The sequence below is a fragment of the Microsporum canis genome, genomic scaffold (assembly GCF_000151145.1).
Source record: "Microsporum canis CBS 113480 supercont1.4 genomic scaffold, whole genome shotgun sequence".
Lineage (NCBI taxonomy): Eukaryota > Fungi > Ascomycota > Eurotiomycetes > Onygenales > Arthrodermataceae > Microsporum > Microsporum canis.
In genome coordinates, this window is record NW_003299166.1 from 2391530 (window position 1) to 2417803 (window position 26274).

At 49.5% G+C, this 26274-nt stretch overlaps 10 protein-coding genes across 10 annotated transcripts; 6 read left to right on the top strand and 4 right to left on the bottom strand.

The window, feature by feature from the left end:
- Positions 1–122: 122 nt before the first annotated feature.
- MCYG_04869 (TOXD) lies at positions 123–1396 on the top strand (the record flags this gene model as incomplete). Its single annotated transcript, XM_002847086.1, has 2 exons — positions 123–683; positions 898–1396. The coding sequence occupies 2 exons, from the start codon at positions 163–165 to the stop codon at positions 1394–1396; spliced, it is 1020 nt and encodes a 339-aa protein (XP_002847132.1).
- A 428-nt stretch (positions 1397–1824) lies between these two features.
- On the top strand, positions 1825–2533 carry MCYG_04870 (U3 small nucleolar ribonucleoprotein IMP3; the record flags this gene model as incomplete). Its single annotated transcript, XM_002847087.1, has 3 exons — positions 1825–1856; positions 1922–2282; positions 2360–2533. The coding sequence occupies 3 exons, from the start codon at positions 1825–1827 to the stop codon at positions 2531–2533; spliced, it is 567 nt and encodes a 188-aa protein (XP_002847133.1).
- Positions 2534–3107: 574 nt separating this feature from the next.
- On the bottom strand, positions 3108–4442 carry MCYG_04871 (conserved hypothetical protein; the record flags this gene model as incomplete). The annotated part of the gene is made up of 2 exons (XM_002847088.1): positions 3108–3736; positions 3776–4442. The coding sequence occupies 2 exons, from the start codon at positions 4440–4442 to the stop codon at positions 3108–3110; spliced, it is 1296 nt and encodes a 431-aa protein (XP_002847134.1).
- Positions 4443–4920: 478 nt separating this feature from the next.
- On the top strand, positions 4921–5478 carry MCYG_04872 (uncharacterized protein; the record flags this gene model as incomplete). Its single annotated transcript, XM_002847089.1, has 2 exons — positions 4921–5157; positions 5362–5478. 2 exons carry the CDS (start codon positions 4921–4923, stop codon positions 5476–5478), a joined length of 354 nt encoding a protein of 117 aa, XP_002847135.1.
- Positions 5479–5998: 520 nt separating this feature from the next.
- On the bottom strand, positions 5999–7882 carry MCYG_04873 (membrane transporter; the record flags this gene model as incomplete). The annotated part of the gene is made up of 7 exons (XM_002847090.1): positions 5999–6225; positions 6278–6626; positions 6680–6708; positions 6765–7134; positions 7222–7427; positions 7484–7579; positions 7630–7882. The coding sequence occupies 7 exons, from the start codon at positions 7880–7882 to the stop codon at positions 5999–6001; spliced, it is 1530 nt and encodes a 509-aa protein (XP_002847136.1).
- A 1246-nt stretch (positions 7883–9128) lies between these two features.
- On the bottom strand, positions 9129–10649 carry MCYG_04874 (extracellular cell wall glucanase Crf1/allergen Asp F9; the record flags this gene model as incomplete). The annotated part of the gene is made up of 4 exons (XM_002847091.1): positions 9129–9425; positions 9496–9905; positions 9961–10476; positions 10565–10649. The coding sequence occupies 4 exons, from the start codon at positions 10647–10649 to the stop codon at positions 9129–9131; spliced, it is 1308 nt and encodes a 435-aa protein (XP_002847137.1).
- A 1820-nt stretch (positions 10650–12469) lies between these two features.
- MCYG_04875 (uncharacterized protein) lies at positions 12470–12931 on the bottom strand (the record flags this gene model as incomplete). Its single annotated transcript, XM_002847092.1, has 1 exon — positions 12470–12931. The coding sequence occupies one exon, from the start codon at positions 12929–12931 to the stop codon at positions 12470–12472; it is 462 nt and encodes a 153-aa protein (XP_002847138.1).
- A 636-nt stretch (positions 12932–13567) lies between these two features.
- On the top strand, positions 13568–14880 carry MCYG_04876 (conserved hypothetical protein; the record flags this gene model as incomplete). The annotated part of the gene is made up of 3 exons (XM_002847093.1): positions 13568–14566; positions 14761–14811; positions 14857–14880. 3 exons carry the CDS (start codon positions 13568–13570, stop codon positions 14878–14880), a joined length of 1074 nt encoding a protein of 357 aa, XP_002847139.1.
- A 1353-nt stretch (positions 14881–16233) lies between these two features.
- On the top strand, positions 16234–17632 carry MCYG_04877 (tyrosyl-tRNA synthetase; the record flags this gene model as incomplete). Its single annotated transcript, XM_002847094.1, has 3 exons — positions 16234–16360; positions 16456–17267; positions 17333–17632. 3 exons carry the CDS (start codon positions 16234–16236, stop codon positions 17630–17632), a joined length of 1239 nt encoding a protein of 412 aa, XP_002847140.1.
- A 1510-nt stretch (positions 17633–19142) lies between these two features.
- On the top strand, positions 19143–25731 carry MCYG_04878 (adenylate cyclase; the record flags this gene model as incomplete). The annotated part of the gene is made up of 4 exons (XM_002847095.1): positions 19143–19297; positions 19447–24752; positions 24798–25396; positions 25462–25731. 4 exons carry the CDS (start codon positions 19143–19145, stop codon positions 25729–25731), a joined length of 6330 nt encoding a protein of 2109 aa, XP_002847141.1.
- Positions 25732–26274: the final 543 nt, after the last annotated feature.

The following is a 26274-nucleotide window of genomic DNA, read 5'->3' on the forward strand; positions in this document are numbered from 1 at the left end:
ACATAAGCCCTTGTCTCTTCCCCAAGGCTATCGAGCAATCCGGTAGTTTCAAGGACATAAAAGAGGGCAGGCTGTTGAGCATGAAGCGGCCGTGAAACTTGGAAGAGAATTCTCGGGAAGTAAAACTCTGTGGGAGGAAATTTTGAAGGCTCTGAGGTCACTATGGGGACATCCAGGAAGGTTATCGCAGTACTTGGCCCAGGCCGGGCGGAGCTTGTTGATCGGCCACTGCCGATGGTGAGAGACAGGTTTATGTTGGTGAAGCCAGTCGCGATAGCATTGAATCCCACAGACTGGAAACATGTTGACGCTGGCATGGTGGGAGCCGTCGTGGGCTGTGACTATGCCGGCACCGTGGAAGCCATAGGCAAGGGCGTCAGGAAGAAGTTCAGGAAAGGTGATAGGGTCTACGGCGTCGTTCATGGCTGCAACAGACAGGAACCAGACGACGGGGCGTTTGGCAACTACATCCTTGTCAAAGCAGACGTCCAGTCGCATATTCCAGACAATATATCCTTTGAGGAGGCCGCCACTCTTGGTGTAGGCATCATCACCGTCTGTCAAGGGCTATATCTCGGTCTTGGGTTGGATCTGCCTACATCCCCCAGCTTCAGAAGGACTCCGGTGCTGGTATACGGGGGGAGCACGGCGACTGGCTCGTTGGGCATCCAATTTGCAAAACTGTATGTTCGAGATAAGAATAAAAATATACCCATTGGAAACCTGGCTCGTGTTCAACCACAATGTGCTAGGGGGCAGCCAATTGCAGTTTGCCTAGAAAAGGGAATTTATTTCCATCGAGTCGACCGCTTTGCTGACACTCTAGTATAAACGATACAGGTCCGGCTTTGCCCCAATCGCGGTCTGTTCTCCGCATAACTTCGAATTCGTTAAAAGCCTAGGCGCCGTGGCGGCCTTCGACTACCATGACTTGGACTGTGGCCTCAAGATCCGTGAATTTACCGGCAACAAATTAAAACTGGCCTGGGACACTATATCACTCCCTGTCAGTGCCCGCATATGCGCTCATGCCCTTTCCACCAGTCCCGGAGGTCGATACTTTGCTCTCCTGCCAGAACCCTGTCCTCGAGACGACGTCGAATCGAGCTATACGATGGCCTACTATATGTTTGGCGAGAAAGTTCAGATGTCAGAAAATGGCCCAGTGATACCTCCAGATCACTCTGGTTTTCGATATGCAAAGGAGTTCGTCTCCATGGCAAACCAACTGCTCGCGGACGGCAAGATCAAAGTACACCCTCAACAGGTATGCAGCCGCGGGCTTGCCGGCGCATTAGATGGCCTTCAAATGATGAGAGATGGTAAAGTAACCAGGTGCAAGCTGGTATACCGGGTGGCGGAGACTCCCGGCCTAGAACACGCGGAGACGACATGAAGGAGGGGGGATGGGGGGGTTGTTTTTCCTGTTCCTTTTTTTAGATTCTGATATGACGAAACGGCCTTCGTGTTTGTCTCTGCCAAGTTGCTTTTACCCTTGGCCCTTGTAGATGTATACTTGTATATATTTATATCTTGGTTCAGACATTTTCTCTCTTAACGAATGAGCTTGTAGAAGACGAAAGTTCGATACCTGAAGCTGATTGGTCAGAGCTAAGTCATGACGTTTATTCATGCTTATGTCACGTGATTCACAACAGGTAAGCTTGAGTTTTATGCATAAATAAAGTTACATCATTATTTTACTTACATAAGCATGTTATTGCTTAGTCATTTCTTATCTTCTGCGAAATATTAAAAAAAAATCAAACTTGTCCAGAGTTGCGAAGAGCAAGCCAAGTTGAAAAAGAAGATTGAACAAACAAGATGGTTCGAAAACTAAAGCATCACGAGCAAAAGTAGGCATTCGTGATTTTGTTTACCTTTCTCACATATCCCCCGCTAAAAAAAAGCTTCTCGATAGGCTCCTTAAGAAAGTCGACCTATACACCTATAAATCCGATAACAACCACCGCGAAGCCACAATCCGTCGCCGCTACCACCTCCAGGACCCTCTAGATTATAAGAAATACAATGCTCTCTGCGGCTCCCTACGCCAATTAGCACATAAGCTGTCTGCGCTAGACCCAGACTCAGACCCAGTTCGCAAACAGCTTGAATCTCAGATGCTAGAAAAGCTATGGTCGATGGGCATATTAAAACAGAACCGCGAACAGGGCGCGGGCCTAAGTAAGGTCGAGAGGGAAGTTACCGTCAGTACATTTGCAAGGAGGAGACTGGGCGTGGTGATGGCGCGGAACGGGATGGTAGAGAACGTTCCTTCGGTGTGTTTGCCTGTTTCTCTATTTGGGTGTATGCGTTTGATGTTGAAGTACCTGGCTAACGGCGTGGCTGTGTTTAGGCGGTCAAGTTTATTGAACAGGGCCATGTGCGTGTTGGCACAGAGGTTGTTACTGATCCTGCGTTCCTGGTTACGAGAAATATGGAAGACTTCGTCACATGGGTTGACTCGAGTAAGATTAAGCGAAACATTCTACGGTACCAGGAGAAACTGGATGATTTCGACCTGTTATGATCGCCCTGTTGATATGGACCTTTTCGTTATCTGGATTATTATACCCATAATGGCTACTCGATATAAAAGCGTTGTCTGGCCGCGGTCTTGGAGCTAGGAGTTAAGTCTGGTTTTGTTTGACAAGTTTTGATACATTACAATAGGCATGCATATAATAAAATATAAGTATCACTGTATAAGGTATATATCTCTATGCGCTGCGTACTATGCTATGCACAACATATGAAAATGGGGTTGTTCTTAACCCTTGTCGCTGGTAAATGCTTTTGGCCGTAAAACATCTGGTATCATTATGACAGACTGTATGGGAAGGGGTACTGCAAGATAGTAAGAATGCAGGAATCGGGGATTAAAGCATGTGTACCTGGAAAATATCAAATGCAACGATGGGGTGCGAAGGGGATATGTCTTGTAGTCTTTATGCACGTATCGTCGTTCAGTGCTTCGTGACTGCTGGGGAATATTTTAAATCAATAAACAAAACTATGCAGCTGTAAGGCGTATGGTATCATCGAATGCATGAAAAAAGCGATGTGAAAAATCGATCAGAGGCCAAAATGAGAGAGTGGTTGTATTAGACGAAGGACGAATTGCGTCTGTGATTGAGACGCCAGGTCTTGATGACGGCAGAAGGCCTCTCAGATCGAACGGCCTCGTTCTCGGACTTGCGTCTGGTGAGCACTGAGACGAGCCCGTTTCGCAGCACCGTCACACCTCGAGCCTGGCACCTGGGTTCTTCTTCTGCTTCTTCTTCCTCTTCTTCTTCTTCGGGGATATCCATGCGGAATCTCCTTACACTACCGTCATCCTTTGCATGGCCAGCCTTGCATTCTTCAAAAAAAGGGGCTCGAGCATCTTTGCTCTGACACCACTGGGGAGCAAGCTTTCTCCATGCACCGCGTATCCCTCGGCTGGCGCGGTCGATCTTTTCATATTCTCGTCGCCGAGTGGAGGGAGATGTCCAGTCTATTACTGTCTTGGGGAGAGATGGCGGCGGCGGAAGTGGCGTGGCATCTGCTATGGAAGAGGAGAGATCATGAATAGGGGTCCATGTGAACTGGTCGATGGGCGGTGACGGTATGCCGTCAGACTGAAAGGGGGAAGTGGGTGTGTTTTCTGGTCTGAGCAGTGGAGACGAAGAAGCTGAATGCTGATGAGATTGCTTGCTTGAGTGAGAGTGGCGGGTTGATAAAGGGGTACGGTCTGAGTCAGTGTTTTGGTTTGACAGCTCCTTGTACGGACCCGTCTGGCTGAAGAGGAGACAGCTCTCGCGGTGAAGGGCTAGGAGATCTCGCTCGTTGCGTCCTGAGCTGCCAACCTCGGACCGGGAAGGGGTGAGTTTGGCGTATGTCCCTGACTTGCCGCGTAGATGCTGTACGCTACGCTTCGGCCTGGTGGACGAGGGAGATCTAGACGATTCCTGCCCTCCTCTGGACTGTCGACGACGCTCTATCGAAAAGGACGATGTTCGAGAGCTTGCATCGCTGCGTTGAGGAGCTGGCTTGTCTATAGATGTATATGCCGACGTGCTGATGGACTGCTGCCTGTCTGCACCTGAGGCTGCCTGCCTGATCAAGCTCTGCACCTCCGGGACGTCCTCGTCGTCTGCACTGGACATGGAGAAGGTCGATATCGGGCTTCCGGTGGCAGAGTATGTCCTGGGGACGGCAAGGTCTGTCTGGCCGTCGATGTCTGTCACTTGATAGGGAGGGAAGTAGGACTCATCTCCAGCCGTGGCATCAAACCGACGCCCGTCTTCGAGGAGGAAGGGTGTTATATAGCCCTGCTTTGACGGACTGTTGCTCTTCTGCTCTGTCTTGGGTATGTATAGAAATGGTGAAGAGACAGCGTTATCATCGCTGGTGAAGTTGATGCTGCCACCACTTGCTTCTGTATATGTGAGGGCCATGCTTAGTCGCTCACAACGCTTTATTATATATATATCTTTCTATCCAGTCAGCAGATAAATCACAGTGAAGATGAATCAAATGAATCAACTTACACTCTTTGTCTGAGACTTCTTCTATGCTCTGATTATAAGGATATAGAGGCTGACATGTGAAGGAGAAAAGAAAACAAAAGAGGGACTGGATGATTGGACGCGCAGGTAATCAGGAGACGAAGCGGCCGGGTCACTTGGAGCCTTGCTAACAGCTGAAGAAGTTGAAGCAGTGAAAGTTGAGATAGATGATGGCCACCGTCCAGCAGTGAGGTCGGTATATATATCTCAACGCACACACACACACACACACCCACACACATATATATATATAGATATATTATATATAGACACCAGAAGCGCCGAGGTAAGACCCGAAACTTATCCAAAACAGAGACGGAAGACCTGATATATCCAGGCGGCTACTGTGACAGACAGCTCACCAGTCATGATCTCCTCCTGTTCGCGCGCGCATAACTTCCGGGAACAGGAACAGGAACAGGATCAGGACCAGACAGCAACAGGGAAGCAAACCGCTTTAAAGCAGAGAGAAGAGATCCCACAGAGCAGAGCAGAAGAGCGGGGCAAGAACTTCTCTTCATCGATCGATCTTCTTCATCTTCCTCGAACAGCTTCGACCTTATCGACTACTCGTCTGATTGGGCGTTCATGGCGTCCACACACCGTAAGTGTGTCCGATATCCCATCACTCGCCCGCGCAGGGGCACACGGGAAGGGCGAACCCCATGAGAGAGGAGAGACGGGAAAAGTTAGCGGGCGTTTCGCTGCAAGATGCATGGATGGGCCAGGAAGAAGAAGCAGAAGCAGAAGAAGCAAAAAAAGGGGGGGGAGGGCCGCCTGACCATCCAATGCAAGGCCGGAAGAACAGAAGAAGCTGGCGAATGGTGACTCTGCGTGGCGGCGCATCGAGCTCTGGCTTGTTGCCTCGGGCTTGGGATGTTTATTGGGCCTTGCAGATGGCCCTGTCAGGACCTTGTTGTCTTAATATAAGGGTCTGCATGAGCTAGTTGGGGTTGATCGGCCAGGGGGAAGAAACGACGGCGAAGTTGCGGTCGAACATGTTCATCCCGCGGGTTTTTGAGCAGAAAGATAAAGGAGTTTCATCCGTTCATGTCTATCCGTCCTGTCTATCCCGGTCAAACAATAGTGTTGATGATAAGAAGAAGAATAGCGGGTCGAACGAGGTCACACGTCAAAGAATGGTCGCTGGCCACCGAAAAAGTTATATACTGTCGGTCACTTGCATAGTAGCGGTGACATGATCTCCTGCGATGCATACATAGTACATGTTCGCTGCATATCGCTGCATGCGCTGCGAAAGCTGTCGGCCTCTTCCTCTCGTCCATAGCAGGATGAAAAGATGGGGTCCATGATTTACGATATGTATTGGTCATATATTGGTACTTGCGTGGTCATTAGCAAATGGATACGTAACTACACTGAATAGGTAAACTCTGCGTTCTCTATATCGGTCAGATCAAGCCACCTATATTCAAGTCCGTCAGTTAGTTCTTGTATCCATTTGTTTCCAAGGGCAAAGGCAAGACGTACTCCTGGTTCTCGACCTTGGTGTAGCCCGGCTCAGCTCTGAGTTTGGCCTTCTTTGCGTTTTGCCGCGTATACCACCACCAGATAAAGTACATGTCTACTAGACAGGCAGAGAAGCATGCCAGGATAGTCGCTTTGGCAGCTGTATACTCTGGCGCTTGTTCGGGGCGGAACGTCTGTGGTCCTGTGGTCGTTCGTTAGAATGGATGTACGCGTGTGATCCTGTGTCGACTTACCGATGATGTTTCCAACACAGTACCCGATGAGGTAGAGTGCTGCGACGGTGGTCTTCTTGGTGTACCCGGCCACGTTGGATGATATCAAGCCGAGGATGCAGACGAAGGGGGTCGGACAGGCGAGAGTCAGGTAGTAGCCCACCAGACGGCCGACGGGGAGGGTTTCTGGCAGCGCGATCATGAGGGCAGTGCCCAGTATGGCGACTATCAGGCCACCGGAGGAGACCAGGAGACGCTGCTGGTAGTAGTCGCCCAGGAAGCCGTTGAGCAGGAGGGCGACCACCTCGACAGCGCCCGCGGGAGTGCCGTATAGCAGACTCTGTTCAGGAGTATAGCCGAATCCAACGATCTTATCCATGTTAGCCGATGCATAACAAGTTCAACTATAGCACTAGACCTTACCAGTTGGCTGAAGAAGTTGCTAATACCGCCTATTCCCAGTTAGCCAACCTGTTATACCTACCGACGATAGCTACGCTCGACCTACCGTTAGGGATATCCGCTGTAATGGCATAAAAGACAAAGGCCCAGGTCATCGGGTCCAGCAACGCTTCCTTGAACTGATAGAACTTGAAATGCTTGTTCCCTATCCCCTGCTGGTTGACTCTCACCCTCTCCACGGCTAGGATGCGGTCTTCCTTCTTTAGCCAGCGGGCGTTGAGCTGATTGTCCGGTATCAGCCAGTAGAACCACACGCCCAGCGCGACGGTTAAGAGGCCCGTGAGAAGGAAGATGGTCTTCCAGGGTGCGATGGCGGTGCCCAGGGTGCGAGAGCCCACGGCGATACCGTAGGCCACCAGACCACCGAATATCTGGGCCCAGCCGTTGAAGGAGAACCAGATGTTGATGCGGGTCGCCTGTTCGTGCTTGGTATACCACTGTCCTCACGTCAGCTCTCTCTCTCTCTCTCTCTCTTTATATATGAAAAACAGTAATATGCATACCTGGGAGGTGATGAGGGCAAAGCCAGGTGTGACAGCAGCCTCGAACACACCGAGCAGGAACCGAACTGCAACGGCTCCAGGGAAATTATGGACGACCGCAAAGAGCGTAAGGATCAGTCCCCATGTAACGATGCAAAAGGCCGAATATTTAGCCAGCGGTAGTCGTTGCAGCAGGATGGACGTGGGATACTCCCATGCCAGGTATCCTGCACCGGTTAGACATCATCTACCTTGCATAGTAGGGTTCCATCGCTTCACGCACCAAAGTAGAACATGCTGCCTAGCCATTGGTAATTGTCCTTGACGAGATTGATGTCCTGCTTCAATCCCATCACGCTGGCATACGACAGCGTCGTCTCTACTACATATCAGCCATGCACTTCAAGTCGCTTCAGCAGACGCACTTACTATCGAGATAATTCAGCCCATACACCACACACATCATCGGCATGAGCTTCCAGTCAATTATCCTGAGCAGCCGCTTGTTATCCTCTGGCGTCAACTCGATCGGTCCCCCTTCCGCAAACGCCTTCATCGCCTCGTCTGCATCTTCGCTCACTCCAACCGCCTTCTGGTTCTTCTCTGGATCTGCAATTTCCGCTCGCTCCTCTCTGCTGGTCTGGCTGACCTTCTCGGTCTGCTCTTCTAGCTTCTCGTCCATCGTTGATGGTTGTACTCGTATCAGGCCTCGAGGCGGGCGAGCCCACTCTTTATCTACTCTGCTGTCTTCTGTAGTCCCTGGTTCCCGGTTTGATGACTTGTAGTTCTTCTCCACCGATAGGAGGCCTACGGACTTGATCCGGTCTGAATCGCTGGAAGGTATATATATGTATAAATAAATATATGCTATGTGTTTTGAGGTCGGCCAACTCTGCCAGACACGGCCTACCTCGCTTCGTGTCGTGTCCCTCTAGGCACGAAGGGAGAAGAAGACGAGAAAACGGGACGACGAGGAAGTGTGACAGGAAGAGAAGAGGGCTCCTCGCCTCGCCGGCGCTGACTGCTGGGATGTGCGGCCAGCCATCGTCACTCTCTGGGCTTGGTCCATCTCGTTCATCCTCGGTAGTAAGGATGGCGATGCGGGGATAACAAGCATCTTACTTGAGCCTGCGTCTTCCTGGGGTATAAGAGTGTCTGCTATACGAGGGTCTCTCCACCCCCGGATTTAACTAGTTGGCGCTGGTTTGAAACACAATATAGGGATGCGGATGTTTACATGTTGCTTGGTTGACTGAACAGAAGTAGCTTCAATGAGAGAAATAAAGGTAGAATGGTGTATTAATTATTACAAGGTCAGACACTAGTTGCCTCCCTTTTCCCCTAAGTAAGTACATAAGTAGCCCAAGTTTCATGAAAAAAGTCGTGGCCGTCTCCCAGTTGGTCTGGTGCTGTCTAATGATAGTAGTGATGCCGCCGAGATGGATGCAAATGCTGTCTTTTTATCGTGTAGAATGAACGAATAAGGAGACGATGCACGCTGAAACCATTGAAGAACGCGAAGAAGCATAAAGCCGAAGAAGCAAGTCGAAGAATAAAGCAAAAGAATCAAACATAACGCCACGCCGGGGAATGGGGAAAGGGAGTCGTAATCGGTGCTGAACTTGTGTTTTCTCATCGGTGTAAGTTGGGGGATTTGTCGTGTAGAAGGATGGTCTATCGTCTCTAGTGATCTATCGTTGTCGTTGTCATGGGTCGTCTGCGGAGGTTCGTGTACGTATGTCTGTATGTGCGAGTTGGGTGTATGTATGGTATATATGTACGAATAAGGGAGAGTCGTCTGGCAGCATCAAGAGGGAATATGTGCGTGTAAAGGATGTATATGCAGGTTTTCAAGTCATGATATGATGGTGTCGTCGGTAGCATCAGCATCAGCATCGTCAGGGCATCAACAGCAGAGACAGATATGCTTAGAGAGCTGCCCAGACCGCCATGGCACACAAGGCGATGGCCAGGGTGCGGCTAACGGAGTTAACTGCGCCGGCACTGCCAGGAGCTTGCATGGCTGGGCTGGTTGGAGATGCACTGCTGCCACCACCGGATGCCGTAGGCATTCCAGTGGGCAAGGGGACGGAGCCAGTGTTGGTGCTACCAGAACCGGACGAGGTAGTCATTTCATGTCCGTGGCCATTACCAGAGGAGACCGAAGCCGAGGACGAGACAGGTTGAGAAGACCGGGAGGTGTGATCGGAAGGATGAGAGGTTTCCTAATGTTTCCCGTTTAGTTATGCTAGTCCACGAGTGATAAATGGGGCTAAATAGGAGAGTCTCACTTACAGCAGCCGAAGTCGGCGTAACGACTCCCCCAGTTCCAGTTTCGGTTACGATCCAACTGCTGGGGAGCCCTAAGAGTGAAGTCATCGTTGGGGAAGGTCCTTTAGTTTGAGAGGGAGAGGATCCGGTAGTGGGTGCTTGGGGGTTTCCGATGCCGCCTCCAGGAACAGTGGGAACAGGTGCAGGGGCACTGGTGCTTGGGCTGGACTCTTGTGTGGAGGACTCTACCTTGGGGCCTTCGCCGGGCTTGCCTTGGCCGTTGACTTTACCGCCAACAGCCTCGATAGATTCCCACTTGCCAGACATGTCGGTGTAGCGGTACTCCTTGCCGGTGGAATAGTCCGTCACCTTGATTGACTTGACGAACATGGTGAAAGGGACCTGACCGAAGTCCGTCTCACCACCAGCCCATTCTGTCGTCATTAGCAACAGGAAAGTAAAAGAGAGATGGGGGGGAAAAAGGCTTACCGATGGTTCCCTTGTTGTTGGAAGGGTCACCGCCAGCCCAGCTGCCGGCAAGGACTCGCATAGGTGTCTGGGGATACTGGTTCTTGGAGGTCTCAGGGGTAAGGTCCCGAACAGGCTTTCCGTCGATATACCAGGTGGTCTTGGTAGCAGTCCAGTCAACGGCATAGGAATGGAACTGTCCATTGTTGTTTGGAGCATCATGGAAGCCAACACGGTCGTAGGTCTCGGTGTTTCCCTTGCCAAAGAAGTTGCTCTGCACGCGAGCGTTGTCTCCGCCGAGGAACTCCCAGTCGATCTCGTCAAGGTCGTCAGACAGCAAGACGGCAGAGGAGACGATTCCCTTGCCCGGAGCAGCCCTGATCACCCACTCGACGTGTCCGAACATGATGTAGAAGTCTGAGGTGAGCTTGGGGGCATCGAAACGCTTGCCTATGGTCAGGCTCACGCCGTCTTTGCCGTAGGTTGGAGCGCCTCCGCTGGCATGGAAGCGAGGAGACTCGTGGGTGAAGTCGAAGTCTGCCGTTCCAGACAGCGCAGGGTCGGCAGGACAACCTATAAAGCCATCAGTCCTTTGCTCTTCTTCTTGTGATAGATATCTACGTACTCTGCTTCAGCGGGTTGCACTTGGTGGACGTCTGCGCAGAGACGGAGAGGGCGCCGAGGAGGACGGCAGCGAGAGTGAACTTCATCTTGGACTGTAGTAGATGTGCTCTAGGTGACCGGTGTCTAGTCTGTGAAAAGAAGTAGTAGACATCCCGAGAAGCAGAGGGAGGCCTATATATGTTCTATACGAAGAGGTAGAGCCAGCCACACCAATAAAGGACAGAAAAAGCAAAACCAACCACCGACTTTCCCGCCAATCGTGTGGAGCGTCCAACTCTCTCCCCAGCCTCTTCTCGCGCGAACTGAGACATGCGATAGTCCCAAGGATGGGTAACGATGGAGTCGAACGATGGAGAAGATCCTCTCGGCCAGCGTCATCTCTCTCCTGATGCCCTGGAGCCCCGGTCTCCAAGCTGACGCAGCCTGTACTTCTCCTTTTTCCCTCCTTTGAACACTTCTGTCCCAAGGCAAATAGTTACTGACATCTTAAGATATAGTCGAGAATAGGACGGATGATGGACTGGTTACAGCTTCGACTAGGGTACCCGCATGTCAGTCTCTTTTGGCCGGCCTGTCTGGCTTGTCTGTCATATTTCAAGTCAAAGTCGCTTAAAAACCCAGCCACGCCATAGCAGGACCCACGCCATCCAGATAGCAAACCTATCGAGCAATCAGAGAGCGCGCCAGTGTTGTGTGAGGGGGGCACCAGATGGTCACTATGGAGATGGAGCCCACCGGGCAGAGTCGCTTGTTTTCCCAGCACGGCGCGCACCGGTAGCACTGCATGGGAGTGCTTTTTTTTCTTCTTTTTACTCTACCAGGATAAAAAAAGCTCTCCATGCTTTTTGTCCGACGTTACATGTTACATCCCATGACACGCCTTGGTTCTCGCTTGCTTAATCCTCCGTGCAGGCTACATCCATCGCTGAGTCAAAAAGGGTCAGCGAGCGCTCCCGTAAGACACCAACCCAACAAGCGAGAGCGGGAGAGAGAGGGCTGAGGGCGTCGAGAAGTTGCATAGTACGCCTGCACGTAACTATCTCATGCAAGGTACCGACTAGTCAGGTAGGCGGCTTCGCAACTCCCAGGAATTTTTTTTCTTGGTGGAAGTCTGGATTGGTGGTGGCATTAATCTATGCCAGCTTGTACATGCATAGTTGCTGCTTAGGTTAAGCCGCTTCCGATAGCCTTTTTATTTATAGACACGGCTACTTTCAACTATCCTGAAAGGCCCTGAGACCTTGTCTTGGTTCCTGCATAGTCCACCGCCTCGCCCTGGTGCTAGTGATTCCCCCGTCGACAGTATCAGAAGAGATAAGGATAAAAAGGAGAGAGAGAGGAAGAGAGAGAGGCCAGATAAGGTCGTGCCGGGTGTCCCGGTTAGAACTCTTTTCCCTGGAAATATGTCTTGTCATCGGTGCAACCGATGGCAACGGGCGTGGGTAACCTGAGCTCATATCAGCTGTGTCGCACAGTCCGCCATCGGACAGCGAATGAAACCTGGCCCGATAGCATGGCTGCAGGGAAGTCCTTTACACTTTGCATACCCTTTGCATGACTCTGCGATGGTTACTCCGTACAGCGAGAATGATTCCACCTATCTTTTCGAGAAAAGGTGGGAGAGGCTGAAGCTCAACTGGTTCTGGACTTGATGCTGTTCAACATCGGGTTCCGGCGGACTGCACAGTATGATCTGTATACCTGTCTTCCTCATATTCTACCAGTCTTGAGATAGACATACTGAACCCTGATACGGAGACGATCAAGATATTTTGGCTCAGCAAAAAAAGCATGAGGCATTAGAAGTGCGACATCCCTTCGATCTGCACGAAGTTGACTGAGCTGTCACCAATAACCAACCTTTTCTCTATCCAACACTGGTTACCGGATGACGATAAGGCCTAGATCACTGCAGGTATCCAAGGATAGTCACCCCAAACGCCAACAATGCATGTATCGTCATCATTCGATCAATCAGAGCATCCCCCCCAGACGATACCGTGAGAGTATCATTATGCTCCAGGAGGACAGTGAACTGCGTCGCAGACGGTTGGAACTCGTAGAGTTTCAACGAGACCAGCCTGCGAACGTATGCGATGCCGTATGCTTCCAGCGGGGAGCAGTTTGGAATCCCATGTGTGAAATGGTATTCCTCAACGACGACTCTGTGGGCGGCCTCGTTATAAGGCAACGGTAAGATCGCGACAGTTGCTTCATCTACCGCACCGGAAGTTAGCGTTTTACGTGAACGTCTAGCGGCCACCTTCATCAACCAGCGTATAGTTAAATAATAATCGTTCTGGGGCCCTACATAAAGATGGGATGTTCGTCTGTGTTGCGGCTCTTCAACAATCCACTGCTTCATCATCGTGGATTATGCACGATGGAGATACATGTTACCTCTCTAATCCATTTTTCGTTCTCCTTTATTATTTCTTCCATCATTCTATGTATTGTCTACATTCTTCTACACCCTGGCGGGCAAAAAGGGTATCATATCTTCCTTACTTGGTGCGGGTTCGTATTTCCCATGCAAGCCCCGCGGGCAGCAACCCTGGAGATGCTAGCTTTCTATGCAGATGCATACTATGTAGGTATGACCAACTCTCCGCTTGCATAGAGCTGACTCCGCGGCCAAACCAATTAAAGATTAAAGACGCTGGCATGCGCCCCCCAAAATATGGGGATAATGAAAAAAGGACGTTTTGGAAGAGCTCGATCGACGCAGCTGTGTCAGAAAGATAGACGAGCCTTGTCGTTGCAAAAGAGTACTACTCACGGGCCAACGCCTTCAGGCCACGTTGAAGAGTCGGACTCAGACATATCTTACCGACCCTTTAGAAGTTGCAAACGGAACATACGAGAGATAATTGAAGAATTTCTCTGGACAAGGTGGACCTGACTTATCGGATCTTAAAGATGTATGCACTTCTATATCACGGTTGTACTTATACTAATGCCTAGTAGTTCCCAGTGACTGATATCCATAACTATCAATCAATCAATGAGCACAGCAAGTTTACGGGGCCGGAAGCGACGCGCAGCTTCTCCTGATGATAATAGCTCCAGCACCAGAAGGGTCGCCACGGCGTCCTCAACGGCGGGCTACAACCGGAACTTTCAACAACACCTCGTTAAACATGGAATTTACCCTAAGGGTTTCGAGTATTCTGGTGGTCGAAAATTTCCAAAGCCAAATAATTGGGAAGAGATAATTGAGAGGTTGACCCAACCAAGGCGCTCCCTTTCACCCTCAAGGTTCCCCGAGCAGGAGTTTGAAAGATTTGACGAAGTAGATACAGAGGCCTACCGGAAGAAGAACATATTAATAGAAGTTATCAAAACTATTGATGGAGATACTGGAGACGCTACATGTGTTGGAGGAGATTATTCATTTGCAAACCTTTCTCCTCTGACAGATGGCTTGTTGGTACCAGCAAGGCCGGACCATTTCCTTGGTGCTCGCCCTGAGGGTCTCAAGGCGGAAATCAGGAAGGATCTTAAGCATAAAATTGTCCCGACAACGTCGGACCACCGTCCTATAGCCCCTAACTTCTTCTTGCAAGTAAAGGGACTAGATGGATCCCTTGCTGTCGCCTTTCGCCAAGCTTGCTACAATGGTGCGTTGGGTGCTCGAGGAATGCATTGTCTCCAGTCATATAAGCAGGAACCTATATATGATGGTAACGCCTACACGATTACATCGACTTATCACGGGGGTATGCTCAAGCTCTATACAACACATCTCACTGCACCCACCCCAGAACACGGTGGCGGTCCTAAATACATTATGACCCAGCTTAAAGCTTTGGCTATGACAGGAGATTCGGAAGCGTTTCGAAAGGGAGCAACTGCATATCGAAACGCACGGGATTGGGCAAAAGAACAGAGGGATAAGTTTATCAGATCTGCAAATGAGAGGCACGCGCAATCTCAATCCGAAGTTCTCTCAACGTCTGATGAAGTCGCATCGACTCCAATAACACAAGATGACTCGGACACAGTCACATCTGATTAGCCCGAGTTTTATGAAGCCGCACAGTGGAGTTTTGCACACCCGAATGATGACGATGTCCTTCAAGGCTCGAACAAGCAAGCAAAGAGAGCAAGGAACTCTGATAATAAGCGCCAAGATGCCCTTCCAAGTGATTCTCTGACAATCTAATACATCTATATATATACGTAGCCATGCTATAGAATATTTTCTCGTTTCCACCTCTTCCCATGTATAACTGCACTGTGTACATAGTAAGTTGTAGATTTATTAATGGCCTTTACTCAGTTTAAATATAGTGTGCGGTACGGCCCGATGTGTAATTAATATGCTCATGACGTCAAAGCCATGCCAAGTATAAAGGACCAATTGTAAGAGATAGGAAAAAGACGTGCCTTAAAGCGCATTCAGGATTGGTTTAAGCACTGAGGCCAGCTTTAGCGCAGGCGTTATGAGGTGTTACTGTTGCATAGCATGTTCTTCCTCTTCAGTATCTACTACATTTACAAATATCGAAGGGCACTAGCCCTGGCTCGTTTCTCCCGCCTACTTCTATACACTCTGTTTGCATCTTTCTAACCACATCCACCAGCGGGGAGGCGTTCTCTACAAAAGTGGAGGCCTACAATACTAGGAACAAGGATCCTGGATGAATATAAACCCAACAGTTATCTTAGCACATTGTATACGATACACCAGCGGACGCCCTCATTCAATTAGGATTACTGCAACAAGTCCAACAGTCCTGTATATGTAGGTTAGCCGAGGATAACAGAGGATATATCTCTATTCAACCTACCCCATCTTGTCTGCGATACTGTAGTGTGGAAAACTACATTAGCAATTCTATCGGGCAGCGACTGTAGATATAAAAGAGAATCAAATTGGCTACCTACAGGCTTTATCTTGGGACAGGTGATGCTTGCGTCCCAGCAGACCGCCCAGCATGACGGCAAGTTAGCTACACCCCCGTCGGCTGGATGTGGCAGGGCAGTGGCGTGAGGAAGAAGAATGGCCATCATGCCAAACAGTACTGGAAGGGTGAAATGCATTGTGATAATCTCGATATTGGATATTGGTATTGGGTGTTTGGATTCAAGCTGTTTGGATTCAAAGTGTTTGACAGAATAGATGGACCAAGGGAGAAGTCCATCGACTTTATAGGCATTGCAAGCCCGTCAAGATACCCATGTCGTCCTTGCGTCCGCGAGACCACGCTAGTCTCGTTGAATGTATAATAGGCGAGGCAGTGTAACCATTTCGGCCGAAGACTCGCCAGCTTATATCTTCTACAGTGTTGCATGGGGAGATGTTTGGTCCGGATGTTCCATGCCAACTAGATGGTCTGCACAACGCTCCGGGGGTATCCTTTTTCATAAATAGCCATAATACCATACACTTGGGCGCTGTTCGTGTCCTTTGCACCAAGTTTCAAGCATGAGAGCCAAGTGTAAGTGAGGGTAGAGCTTCCTTTAAGCTTGTATAGGATAGCTCAGCGTTGGTATCAAATGTTTCGAATAACCGCTTGGAGGCTTTCTTCTCTTCTGCGGCTTTTGTATGATGACTAACAATCACGTGATGCTTACACATCAATTATTAAGAAGAAAGGAAAAACTTCCCCACGAAGCAAAAGTGGGAAGAAGCAAGCAAGTTCACGATATTAACAGCTTGCAGCCATGGGGTCAGAATTAACACCGCAGCAGAAGATCAGTCTGATCACTCAGAACCTGCAGGAGGTTCTCAAACCAGAGATCATCGAGGATGTCATCGTTAAGCAGAACAGACCCCTTAAAATCTACTTAGGTGCGGCCCCCACTAGCAGGGAGTCATAAAAAAAGAGAGACCATGCGTATGAGACTTATTACCGCGGACACATTGCTAAAATGTGTCTTGTCTAGGAACTGCAACCACCGGCCGGCCGCACTGTGGCTACTTTGTACCCATTGTAAAAATCGCCCACTTTCTCCGTGCAGGATGTCACGTCAAGATTTTGCTGGCCGATATCCACGGCTTCCTCGACAACCTCAAAGCACCCATTGACCTCGTCAACTTTCGCGCCGAATACTACCGCTATGTAATAACAGCAATGCTTAAGGCTATACACGTTCCCATCGAGAAACTCGAGTTTGTGCTCGGATCCTCCTACCAGCTCTCAGCGAAGTATACAATGGATATATTCCGGCTAAGCAGCATGGTAACTGAACATGATGCCAAAAAGGCTGGTGCAGAGGTCGTCAAGCAAGTTGACAATGCGCCGCTGTCTGGACTCATCTACCCGCTCATGCAGGCTCTGGATGAAGAACACTTGGACGTTGATGCGCAGTTTGGTGGTGTCGACCAGAGGAAGATCTTCACCCTGGCCCAAGAGACGTTACCTCGCATTGGGTATAAGGAACGAGCACACTTGATGAATCCTATGGTTCCTGGTCTGGCTGGAGGGAAGATGTCTGCTTCCGACCCGGATTCGAAGATCGACATTCTCGATACTGCGGAAGCTGTTAAGAAGAAGATCCGCAAGGCTTACGCGATGCCCAAGGAGACCGAAGGGAACGGAATGATTAGCTTTGTTGAATATGTTTTGCTTCCTGTTAGTGCACTGGAGAATGCGGATGGCAAGGGTGCTTTTGCGGTCGAGAGGAGCGAGGAGGAAGGCGGGCGGGTGGTGTACGATTCCATCGACGCGGTCAAGGCCGACTATCAAGCTGATAAAGTGAGTCTTATCCCCCAACTTTTTTTCTCTCTATAACAGCAACGTTCAACTAATCTGAATGATAGTTAACACCTCAAATCATAAAACACGCCATAACCACGGCTTTGAACAATATCCTTGCTCCCATCCAGGCCGCGTACGCCGCAGACCCTGAGTGGCAGGAACTAGCAAAGAAGGCCTACCCGCCTCCTCCCGCATCCGAGAAGAAACAGAAGAAACCAAAAGACAAGGGTAGTAAGTACCCTGGTGGTGCAAAGAATGCCACCGCTCAGCCAGACGGATCAGTTCAAGGCGAAGGCAGTACCAAGGCCTCTGTTGGAGAGAATGTAGATGAAGCTATGCAGAAGCTGGAGGTGAAGGAATAAACCTGGAAAGTAGAAAAAAAAAAAATGAAGATAAAATAAAATATTCAAGCATTTTCGGTCTCATGCACAATCCGCAGTCATCGTAGATCTCAAGACATTGGGAGCAGTGGAAACATAAAAGGTCTTACAGCAAGACAGGGTGAAACAATCGCAGTCCTACCCGTCACGTAGCTATATTCCGTCCGGGCCGTGCTGGGAGAGGCTCACTGTTGGAGATGCCAGAATACAGGATTGCCGTGTTTCGTCTATATGGGTGATAGGCCTGTGGACTTGGGTCTCCTGGCTTGGTCTGAACAGCTGCCACAGATGGTAGATTGAATCTTTGTCTCTGTCGATGGACGGTCTTGCATTGATAGCGGGCGTAGATTCTGCCGTGGTATCAAATTCAACAAAAGTCCAGGAAACGGTCTCCCTGGCCTGGATAAGTGGGTATACACAGTATATATACACACCTATATGCTTGGTATATATAGGGAGGGTATCTTGATGGAGACGAAACCAACGGCAAGAGATCTCAAACTGCAGGTGTAATGGAGCTGTTTCAGCGTCCAGAGCTCCTGTGGGGGGATCCTTCGTGCCTCTAGCTGTCCTGATCACCCAGATCCCATCTCAGATCCTTGCTTGTCGCTTGTCTTGCTTCGTCTTGTCGATGTTTTGATGTTGATTTTGACGTCTTTTTTCTTTCTTTGCTGACTACACTAGTCACGTGAGCAGAGCCGCCAAAACAGCTTTTGAAGGCGAAAAGAAGAAAAACAACGTCGAGCTTCCGCAACATCTCGAACACTCTCGACCCTTCGCGCACTCTGGTTTGATTCAGCCAGAAAGTCTCGCGAGAGTTTCATAACGGAGCACTGCAGGAGTCGAGCCAACCTGAACGCGCACCCCCGGTTGATGCGAAAATCTTACTATGCAAGCCGGACAACGCCTCCATACTGGTGTTACGGGCAAACAAGAGAGATCGACCTTATAGTGTCAATGACGAACTGTATTACTTCCTGCGCCCACCTGCGAGAATAACGGAGTGACTGGACGGACACAGAGAGAGACGCTGAACCCAGCCTGCTGCTTTCTTTCTGTTGCAGGCCTTGTCCGGTCGGTTTGCGCGTTTGCGGTCCTTAGCTCAGCATCGCTTGCGCATCACCGCCCATCATCGACCAGCACTGTTTGTTGCTTTCCACTTGATACGCTCGAAGCTGTCGTACCGCTGAGCCTCTCTCTCGTCGAATGCCATTCCTTATAGTGTACAGGTTGGGCAGGCCTTGGATGCTCTATACGCTGTTAACAACGTCAACATTCTGGCGACCTGCGCTTGACGGACGACCGTGATAGTTGTATAACTACGCAGAGCGCCTAGTGTTTGCCTATTCTTTTTGCATTGAGTGGCAGCAGACAACTTTTTCTTCTCCCTATTTTTCTTCAATTTTTTTTTGGTTGTTCTTTGAAGGGTTGGTTTGGGATATAAGGCTATTACCGATGGTTGATACTGCTGGCCGTGTTTAATCTCGCTCGTATGTCGATGCCACAGGACCCAACTCGATATCCGGATGCCCGCAATGGCTCGGAGACCTCCAGCACGGGTAGCAGGCGCTCTGAGGATACGGTAAAACAAGATGACAGTAACTCCCGGGCCCGGCCCAGCAACAGATACAGGGAGGAGGGTAGCGAGTAAGCCTCTTCCTTTCCCATCTCCAAAAATCCCCTTCTTTTCCGAGTGTAGCTTTCGTTTCACTCTCCGGCTGTATAAAAAAAAAACCTTTTGCGTGGGAATATTTTCTGACTTGAAACCGTACTCCTTTTCTTTTCTCAAAAAGTAGTTCATCCGAAGTTGGCGCGGGCGCTACGATAGCTTCTGCATTTCCTACCAACTCCCCGAATATATCTCCCAGGGAGCGGCGAACATCATACGGATTTGGAAACCCGAAAAAGGTTTTCAATATGATATCACATCGCGAAGAACTAGTTCATCCTGGAAAAAGCACCATTCCTAAGTTGGCCCTTGTCAGTCATGGCCCTAGCGCAACATCCTCGCCCAAGTTGCCGTCCGATGCGAGCCAACAACGAACATTCTACCACGACTCACCCGAGCTAGAGTCGTCGCCCTCGTTCGAGCCGTTCACCTCCCAGGCGCCGTCGAATTCTCTTCGTCCGGACGAGGACGAGGACGATGGAGATAACCTTCGACGGCCGTCTGTAGCCAGCGCGACCACCGTCGGTAGCCAAGGATCTCGTTCCAGCGGGGGAAGATTCCACAAGCGACTCCAGGGAATATTCGGCGACGATTTCGACCAGCAGGACGTTTCGTTTCCTTCAACGTTGAGATCGTCAAGTCGACTGTCCAGCTCGAGGCCGCGAACGGGTTCTGCTGGCAGAGTGCGGAAGGGATCCACAAATTCACTGATCGATCGAACTGCTTCCCCTGATCCCGCTCGCCCGCGCACCCCCATACCTTCTAGCGAAGTCACTCCGTGGGAGTACCAGGATTTTAAGGATATTCCGAACCTGGGTGAAGCTCCTGTGCGGCAAGCTCCCACTGACGTTTCTGAGCCTCAACCAGCTATTGCGCCCAAGGTGCGCCCGACACATCGACTTCATCTCACCGGTCACCGCTATACTCAGAGCAAGGAAGACCCCCCCAGCAGCGCCAATATCAGCTCCCCCATCCCGTCGCGGCCTGCTTCTGGCCGTGATGAGATTCCACCCCTTATGCGATCGTCTAGAGAGCATAGCCTGCAGGCACCGACCCCGATGAGTTCCTCTACCACGCTGGGCGCTCGTTCCGCCAGCCCTACGCCTAGCACACGGAGCATCAATGTCAGAGACATACGTGATCAATCATCCCCTTACTCCTCTGCGCCCAAAAGATCCTTCTTAGACCGCATCCGCTGGAACAAAGCACCCACCAACCCCCTCAAGAACTTGCCCTCGTCTTCAAAGTCCGTCCAGGACACGGGGAAAGTGCCTAGCTATTTCGGCGCCGAGCCAAGTTCCATAATTCGTGGTAGAAAGGGCAGTTCTGATTCGAATTCGCGGCAATGGGAGAATAATGACCCTGACCGTAAGAAAGAGGGTTCCACCAGCAAAGCGCTGTCTGCAATAGGGCCAAGTAGGCTCCGGCACGGTCGCCGTGGGAAAAGCGGAAGGGAGCGTCGCGACAAGAATGACGTTAACAATGTCTTTCTTGACACCAACCTGGGTGATATGTCTGGTATAGTGACCCATCCTGACGCCATATCGCCAACCGACACCAGTGTTGGTATATTTGGAGGCTCAAAGCCATTCCTTGCCAACGGAGAGGCTCTGGCTCCGCTAGATCTCATTGGGACAGATGATTGGCATCCTCCTGATAGCTGGCAAGTCAAACGGCCAACAGAAGATGGAGGCACACGCCTGTCTAGCGTGGCTGATGCTGGTCCTGAAATGGATGTTGACGAAGACGGCCATCCGTTCTGTATACGTGTTTTCCGTATCGATTCGACCTTTGCTACTCTTTCTGCCGGCCTCAATACTACTGTCACCCAGCTTCTGGAGATGTTGGGGCGCAAGTCATTCTTACAAGAAGACCTTAATAATTATGAAATAGTGATGCGAAAGAATGATCTCAGTCGAACCCTCGAACCCAGCGAGCGTCCGATCTTGATGCAGAAGCGTCTCCTCCAGCAAGTTGGCTACCACATGTCCGATCGTATCACCGAGATAGGGCGTGAAGACAATAGCTACATATGTCGATTCACCTTCCTTCCTACTAAACTAGGTGTCTATTCGAATCTCGATCCTGAGCTGGGCTTCACAGATAACCAGAAGTATAGCCACGTCGACCTTGAAGGGAGAAGTGTGGCCACAATACCGCTCAAACTATATAAGAAAGCGTCAGAAATTATATCTCTAAACCTCTCGAAGAATCTGGCCCTGGACGTTCCTAAGGATTTCATTCAGAGCTGTATCAACCTGCGAGAGATTAGATTTACGAGCAATGAAGCCTGGCACCTACCTCCGAGTCTTAGCTTGGCCTCTCGGCTGACCTACCTGGACATATCCAACAACAGGCTGGAAAAGCTTGAACATGCCAATCTACACAAGTTAAAGGGCCTCGTCAGCCTGAAGATGGCAAACAATAAGCTATCCAGCCTACCTGCTAACTTTTGGGATTTCCCTTCACTGAGAAGTCTGAACCTGTCGTCAAATAATTTCCGTGCTCTTCCTGATTTCTTGGGAAACCTAACTAGTCTGGTTGACCTGGATATAAGCTTCAACCAAATCGAGGATTTACCGACTATTGGACAATTCACCTCCCTGGAACGGCTATGGGTTACCAATAATAGCCTGAGTGGGCCGCTTGTCGAGACTTTCAAGGGCCTTACCAAGCTCAAAGAGGTTGATGCGCGGTTCAACAACATCACTTCGATTGACAACATGTCTTCTCTTCCCCGGCTGGAAACCCTTCTAGTTGGCCACAACGCCGTGTCTGCCTTTTCTGGTTCCTTCCCTAGGCTTAGGACCTTGGTACTTGACCATTGCCCCGTTACAGAGTTTGATATTACTTCCCCGCTACCAACGCTTCATTCTCTAAATATTGCATCCGCTAAATTGGTTGAATTCAGAGACTCTCTATTTGCTAACGTTCCCAACCTAACCAAGCTTATCCTAAACACAAATCACTTCGTCACACTCTCTCCTAACATAGGCTCTTTGAAGAAGCTTGAGCATCTCAACCTCGCAAAAAACCCCCTTTCCATCTTACCCGCGTCAATAGGTTGTCTAACAGAACTAAAAAGTCTGAATCTCCGGGAATGTAATCTTAACAGGCTCCCTGCTGAGATATGGTATTGTCTTAAGCTGGAGAGCCTAAACGTCTCATCCAATGTTCTCGAAATGTTCCCCAAACCAGCTCCTTCCCCGCCGCTCCCACCATCTGAATCCTCTAATAGCTTAACACCGATGGGGACGCCATTGCTTCGTGCTGATAGCTACGATGATGTTAGCGGGAGGAGCGAAGATTATGATTTCCGACGACCAAGCCATGCATCTACTAGTCGTCTACAGGTCGGCACGCCCCCTGACTCGACTAGGAAAGGTTCGATACCATCTATGAGCTCTCCTGGTGGAAGGAAATCATCAAATGCATCTCGTGCAACTGCTGAATCAAGGAAAGATTCAACATTTTCACAACGAATAGCAAGCACCTTTGCTAGCTCGCTAAGACAACTTTACCTTGCTGATAACCGTCTCGAAGACGACATCTTCCATCAAATCGCGCTACTAACGGAGTTGAGGGTGCTGAATTTGTCGTATAATGGCCTAACGGACTTGCCTCCTGGGTTCATCCGGCGATTACAATATCTTGCCGAGCTCTATCTGTCCGGAAATGAACTTAGTTCTCTACCCTCCGACGACCTGGAGGAATCAAGTAACCTAAAGGTGCTCCATCTCAATGGCAATAAATTCCAAGTCCTTCCAGCAGAGCTTTGCAAGATAAATAAACTTGCAGTCCTTGACGTGGGAAGCAATTCACTTAAGTATAACATTTCCAACTGGCCGTATGATTGGAACTGGAACTGGAATCATAACCTGAGATACCTCAATTTTTCCGGAAACAAACGATTTGGCATCAACCCCTCCAGTGCTTATACACCAAGTCTTGATGGCACGCCGTCAACAGATTTGACAGATTTCAGCTCGCTGACTTACATACGTGTTCTTGGCTTGATGGATGTTACTATTACTATCCCTACCATCCCTGAAGAAACAGAAGATCGTCGTGTACGAACCTCTGCGTCATTGTCTGGATACATTGCATATGGCCTGGCGGATAGTCTTGGCAGGAACGAACATCTATCCATGATGGATATGGTGGTGCCGCGCTTTAGAGGTAGTGATATGGAAACAATCATTGGTTTGTTTGATGGCCAGCCATCAATGAGTGGGGGTTCCAAGATTGCAAAATTTCTGCATGAAAACTTTACATCAACTTTCATGGAGGAACTGGGGAAGCTCCGCAAACAAAACGGCGAAACCCCAGAAGACGCTCTACGAAGAACATTTTTGGCTCTCAACAAGGATATGGCTACTGCGGCATATAAGCCTGTGGACGATAAGGAATCACGTCACTGGGATCGCAACCCTACAGCCGCTAAGCTGCTTAATCGGGAAGATGCCTTTTCGGGAGGAGTCGCCACTGTTCTATATCTACAGAATATGGAGCTATTCGTCGCTAACGTCGGTGATGCCCAGGCCCTGCTAGTTCAAGGAAACGGGCAGTTCAAGCATCTTACCAAAAATCATGACCCCGCAGAAGCGTCTGAGCGAGAACGGATTAGACGGGCTGGTGGGTATGTTTCTCGCAACGGAAAGTTGAATGACCAATTATCGGTTTCCCGAGCGTTTGGGCACTTCCATTTGGTTCCTTCTGTTATTGCAGCCCCTAGCACGGTGAAGATTACACTTACGGCTCAGGACGAAATGATTATCCTCGCATCCGGGCAGTTGTGGGACTATGTAACGCCGAATGTGGTTGTTGACGTTGCGAGGTCCGAACGAGGGGATTTAATGATCGCCTCGCAAAAGATTCGTGATCTAGCCATTTCTTACGGTGCTACAAACAAGCTAATGGTCATGATTGCTGGTGTTCATGATCTCAAACGGCGAGAACGTAGCAAGTTCAGAAGCACAAGTCTATCAAGACCCTCTCCTCTTAATGATGAACATATGTTCCCTCTCACCAAGCGTGCAAAGAGAGCCCGTGATATCCCGAGTGATTCTACCCTGGCAAGACTGGGTCATGTTGAGGCCCCCACAGGTGAACTCGCTATAGTCTTCACCGATATTAAGCAATCTACATCCCTCTGGGAAACGTACCCATTAGCTATGAGGTCCGCCATTCAGATTCACAATGAACTATTCCGCAGACAGCTGCGACTGATTGGTGGATTTGAAGTCAAGACTGAAGGAGATGCGTTCATGGTATCATTCTCAACTGCGACTGCAGCGTTGCTATGGTGTTTCACCTGTCAAATGCAGTTACTAGAAGCACCTTGGCCGACAGAAGTGCTTCAAACCCCTTCATGTCGCGAAACTTATGATGACGATGGAAACCTTATATACAGAGGGCTGTCCGTCAGAATGGGTATGCATTGGGGAAGGCCTTTGTGCGAAAAGGATCCTGTGACAGGAAGAATGGACTATTTCGGGCCAATGGTTAACCGTGCATCTCGAATTTCTGCGGTAGCTGACGGCGGGCAGATCTTCGTTTCAGCCGACTTCGTTACGGAGATGGAGAGAACTTTAGAAGCCTTTGCAGACTACGAACGAACAAACTCCGAATCATCAGAAGATACGTTTGGAGACGAGGCTTTGGGCCAGGCTACACGTCGTGAACTTTACCAGTTGAGCACACAGGGCTTCGAAGTCAAGGACCTTGGTGAGCGTAAATTAAAAGGTCTCGAGAACCCTGAGTCTGTATACCTATTATACCCCCATGCTCTGTCAGGACGACTTTCTGTTCAACCGGACATGGTTGCATCCGGCGAAGCATCCTCTCCGGGAACACTTGGCAAGAACTCTACCCTGAATATTGATGCAGATATGTTCTGGCAACTACTCAAGATTGCTCTTCGCTTGGAAGCCTTCTGCAGTGCCCTTGAAAACCCTTCTGGAACTATATTACTCGAACCAGACTTGCAAGTTATCAATGCTATCAAGGCCCGTGGTGACGAGATTGACGATGCTGCTGTCATGAGCTTGCTTGAACATCAAGTAGCACGTATAGAGGTAAGCTATCCACTAACTCTCTGCATTTGTAACTTTGAGCCAAGTACTAATTTTCACCGGACTAGACCTGCACCAACACCCTTACAATCAGAACCATGATGCAACCGTTCAAACCAAACGACACACTTCTCGACCATGCCGTACCCATGGCAGATATTCTCCAACAACTTCAATCCCAACTCGCTGAATTTAAAGCACTTAAGGCCCAAATCAACCTTAATGAAGCCCCTACCACGCCCCCACCTAGTGGCTACTCTCTCGAAATGCCAGAGTCAACCATATCCTCCGCCAAATCATCTGCCCTTAACTTAGCAGCTCCTTCAGCCCCAAAGTGAGCTCTAAACCATCGTCCGTCTGTTTCGTTTATCCACCCTTTCGTGTGGCATATCTATCCTATCTGTCTGATCTACTACATCTTTTGCATTTCCGCCCAAAAAATCTTGTATATTGTTTTATCTTTCTTGATTTTTATGTTTGATTTATGTATACTCAGCAACTGTGGTTAACGGGAACTGTCGCCTTTTTACGCTTGGAGTTTACGGAGATCAACGAAAGAGGGGATGGATTATGGATTTATCATACTCGCTCGGCTGTTTCCTGTTGTGCCGTCTTTTGTCTTGCTTTTGCTTTCTTATTTGTTTCCCGGCTGCAAGTTATATACACTGGTCTAACGGGCAAGGCGCTGTTAAATATGACAGAAACAGAATAATTACCATACAGGTTTTCTCATCATGCCCAATCTATCTTGTTCTTCTCTACCAATTCATAATCTTCTCCTTTTATTCTCTGTAGATAAAAGGATATGCTTATATAATATAGAATATAATATCACATGATAATGACGTAATCACTCATGGCGGTTTTATCACGTGACTTTG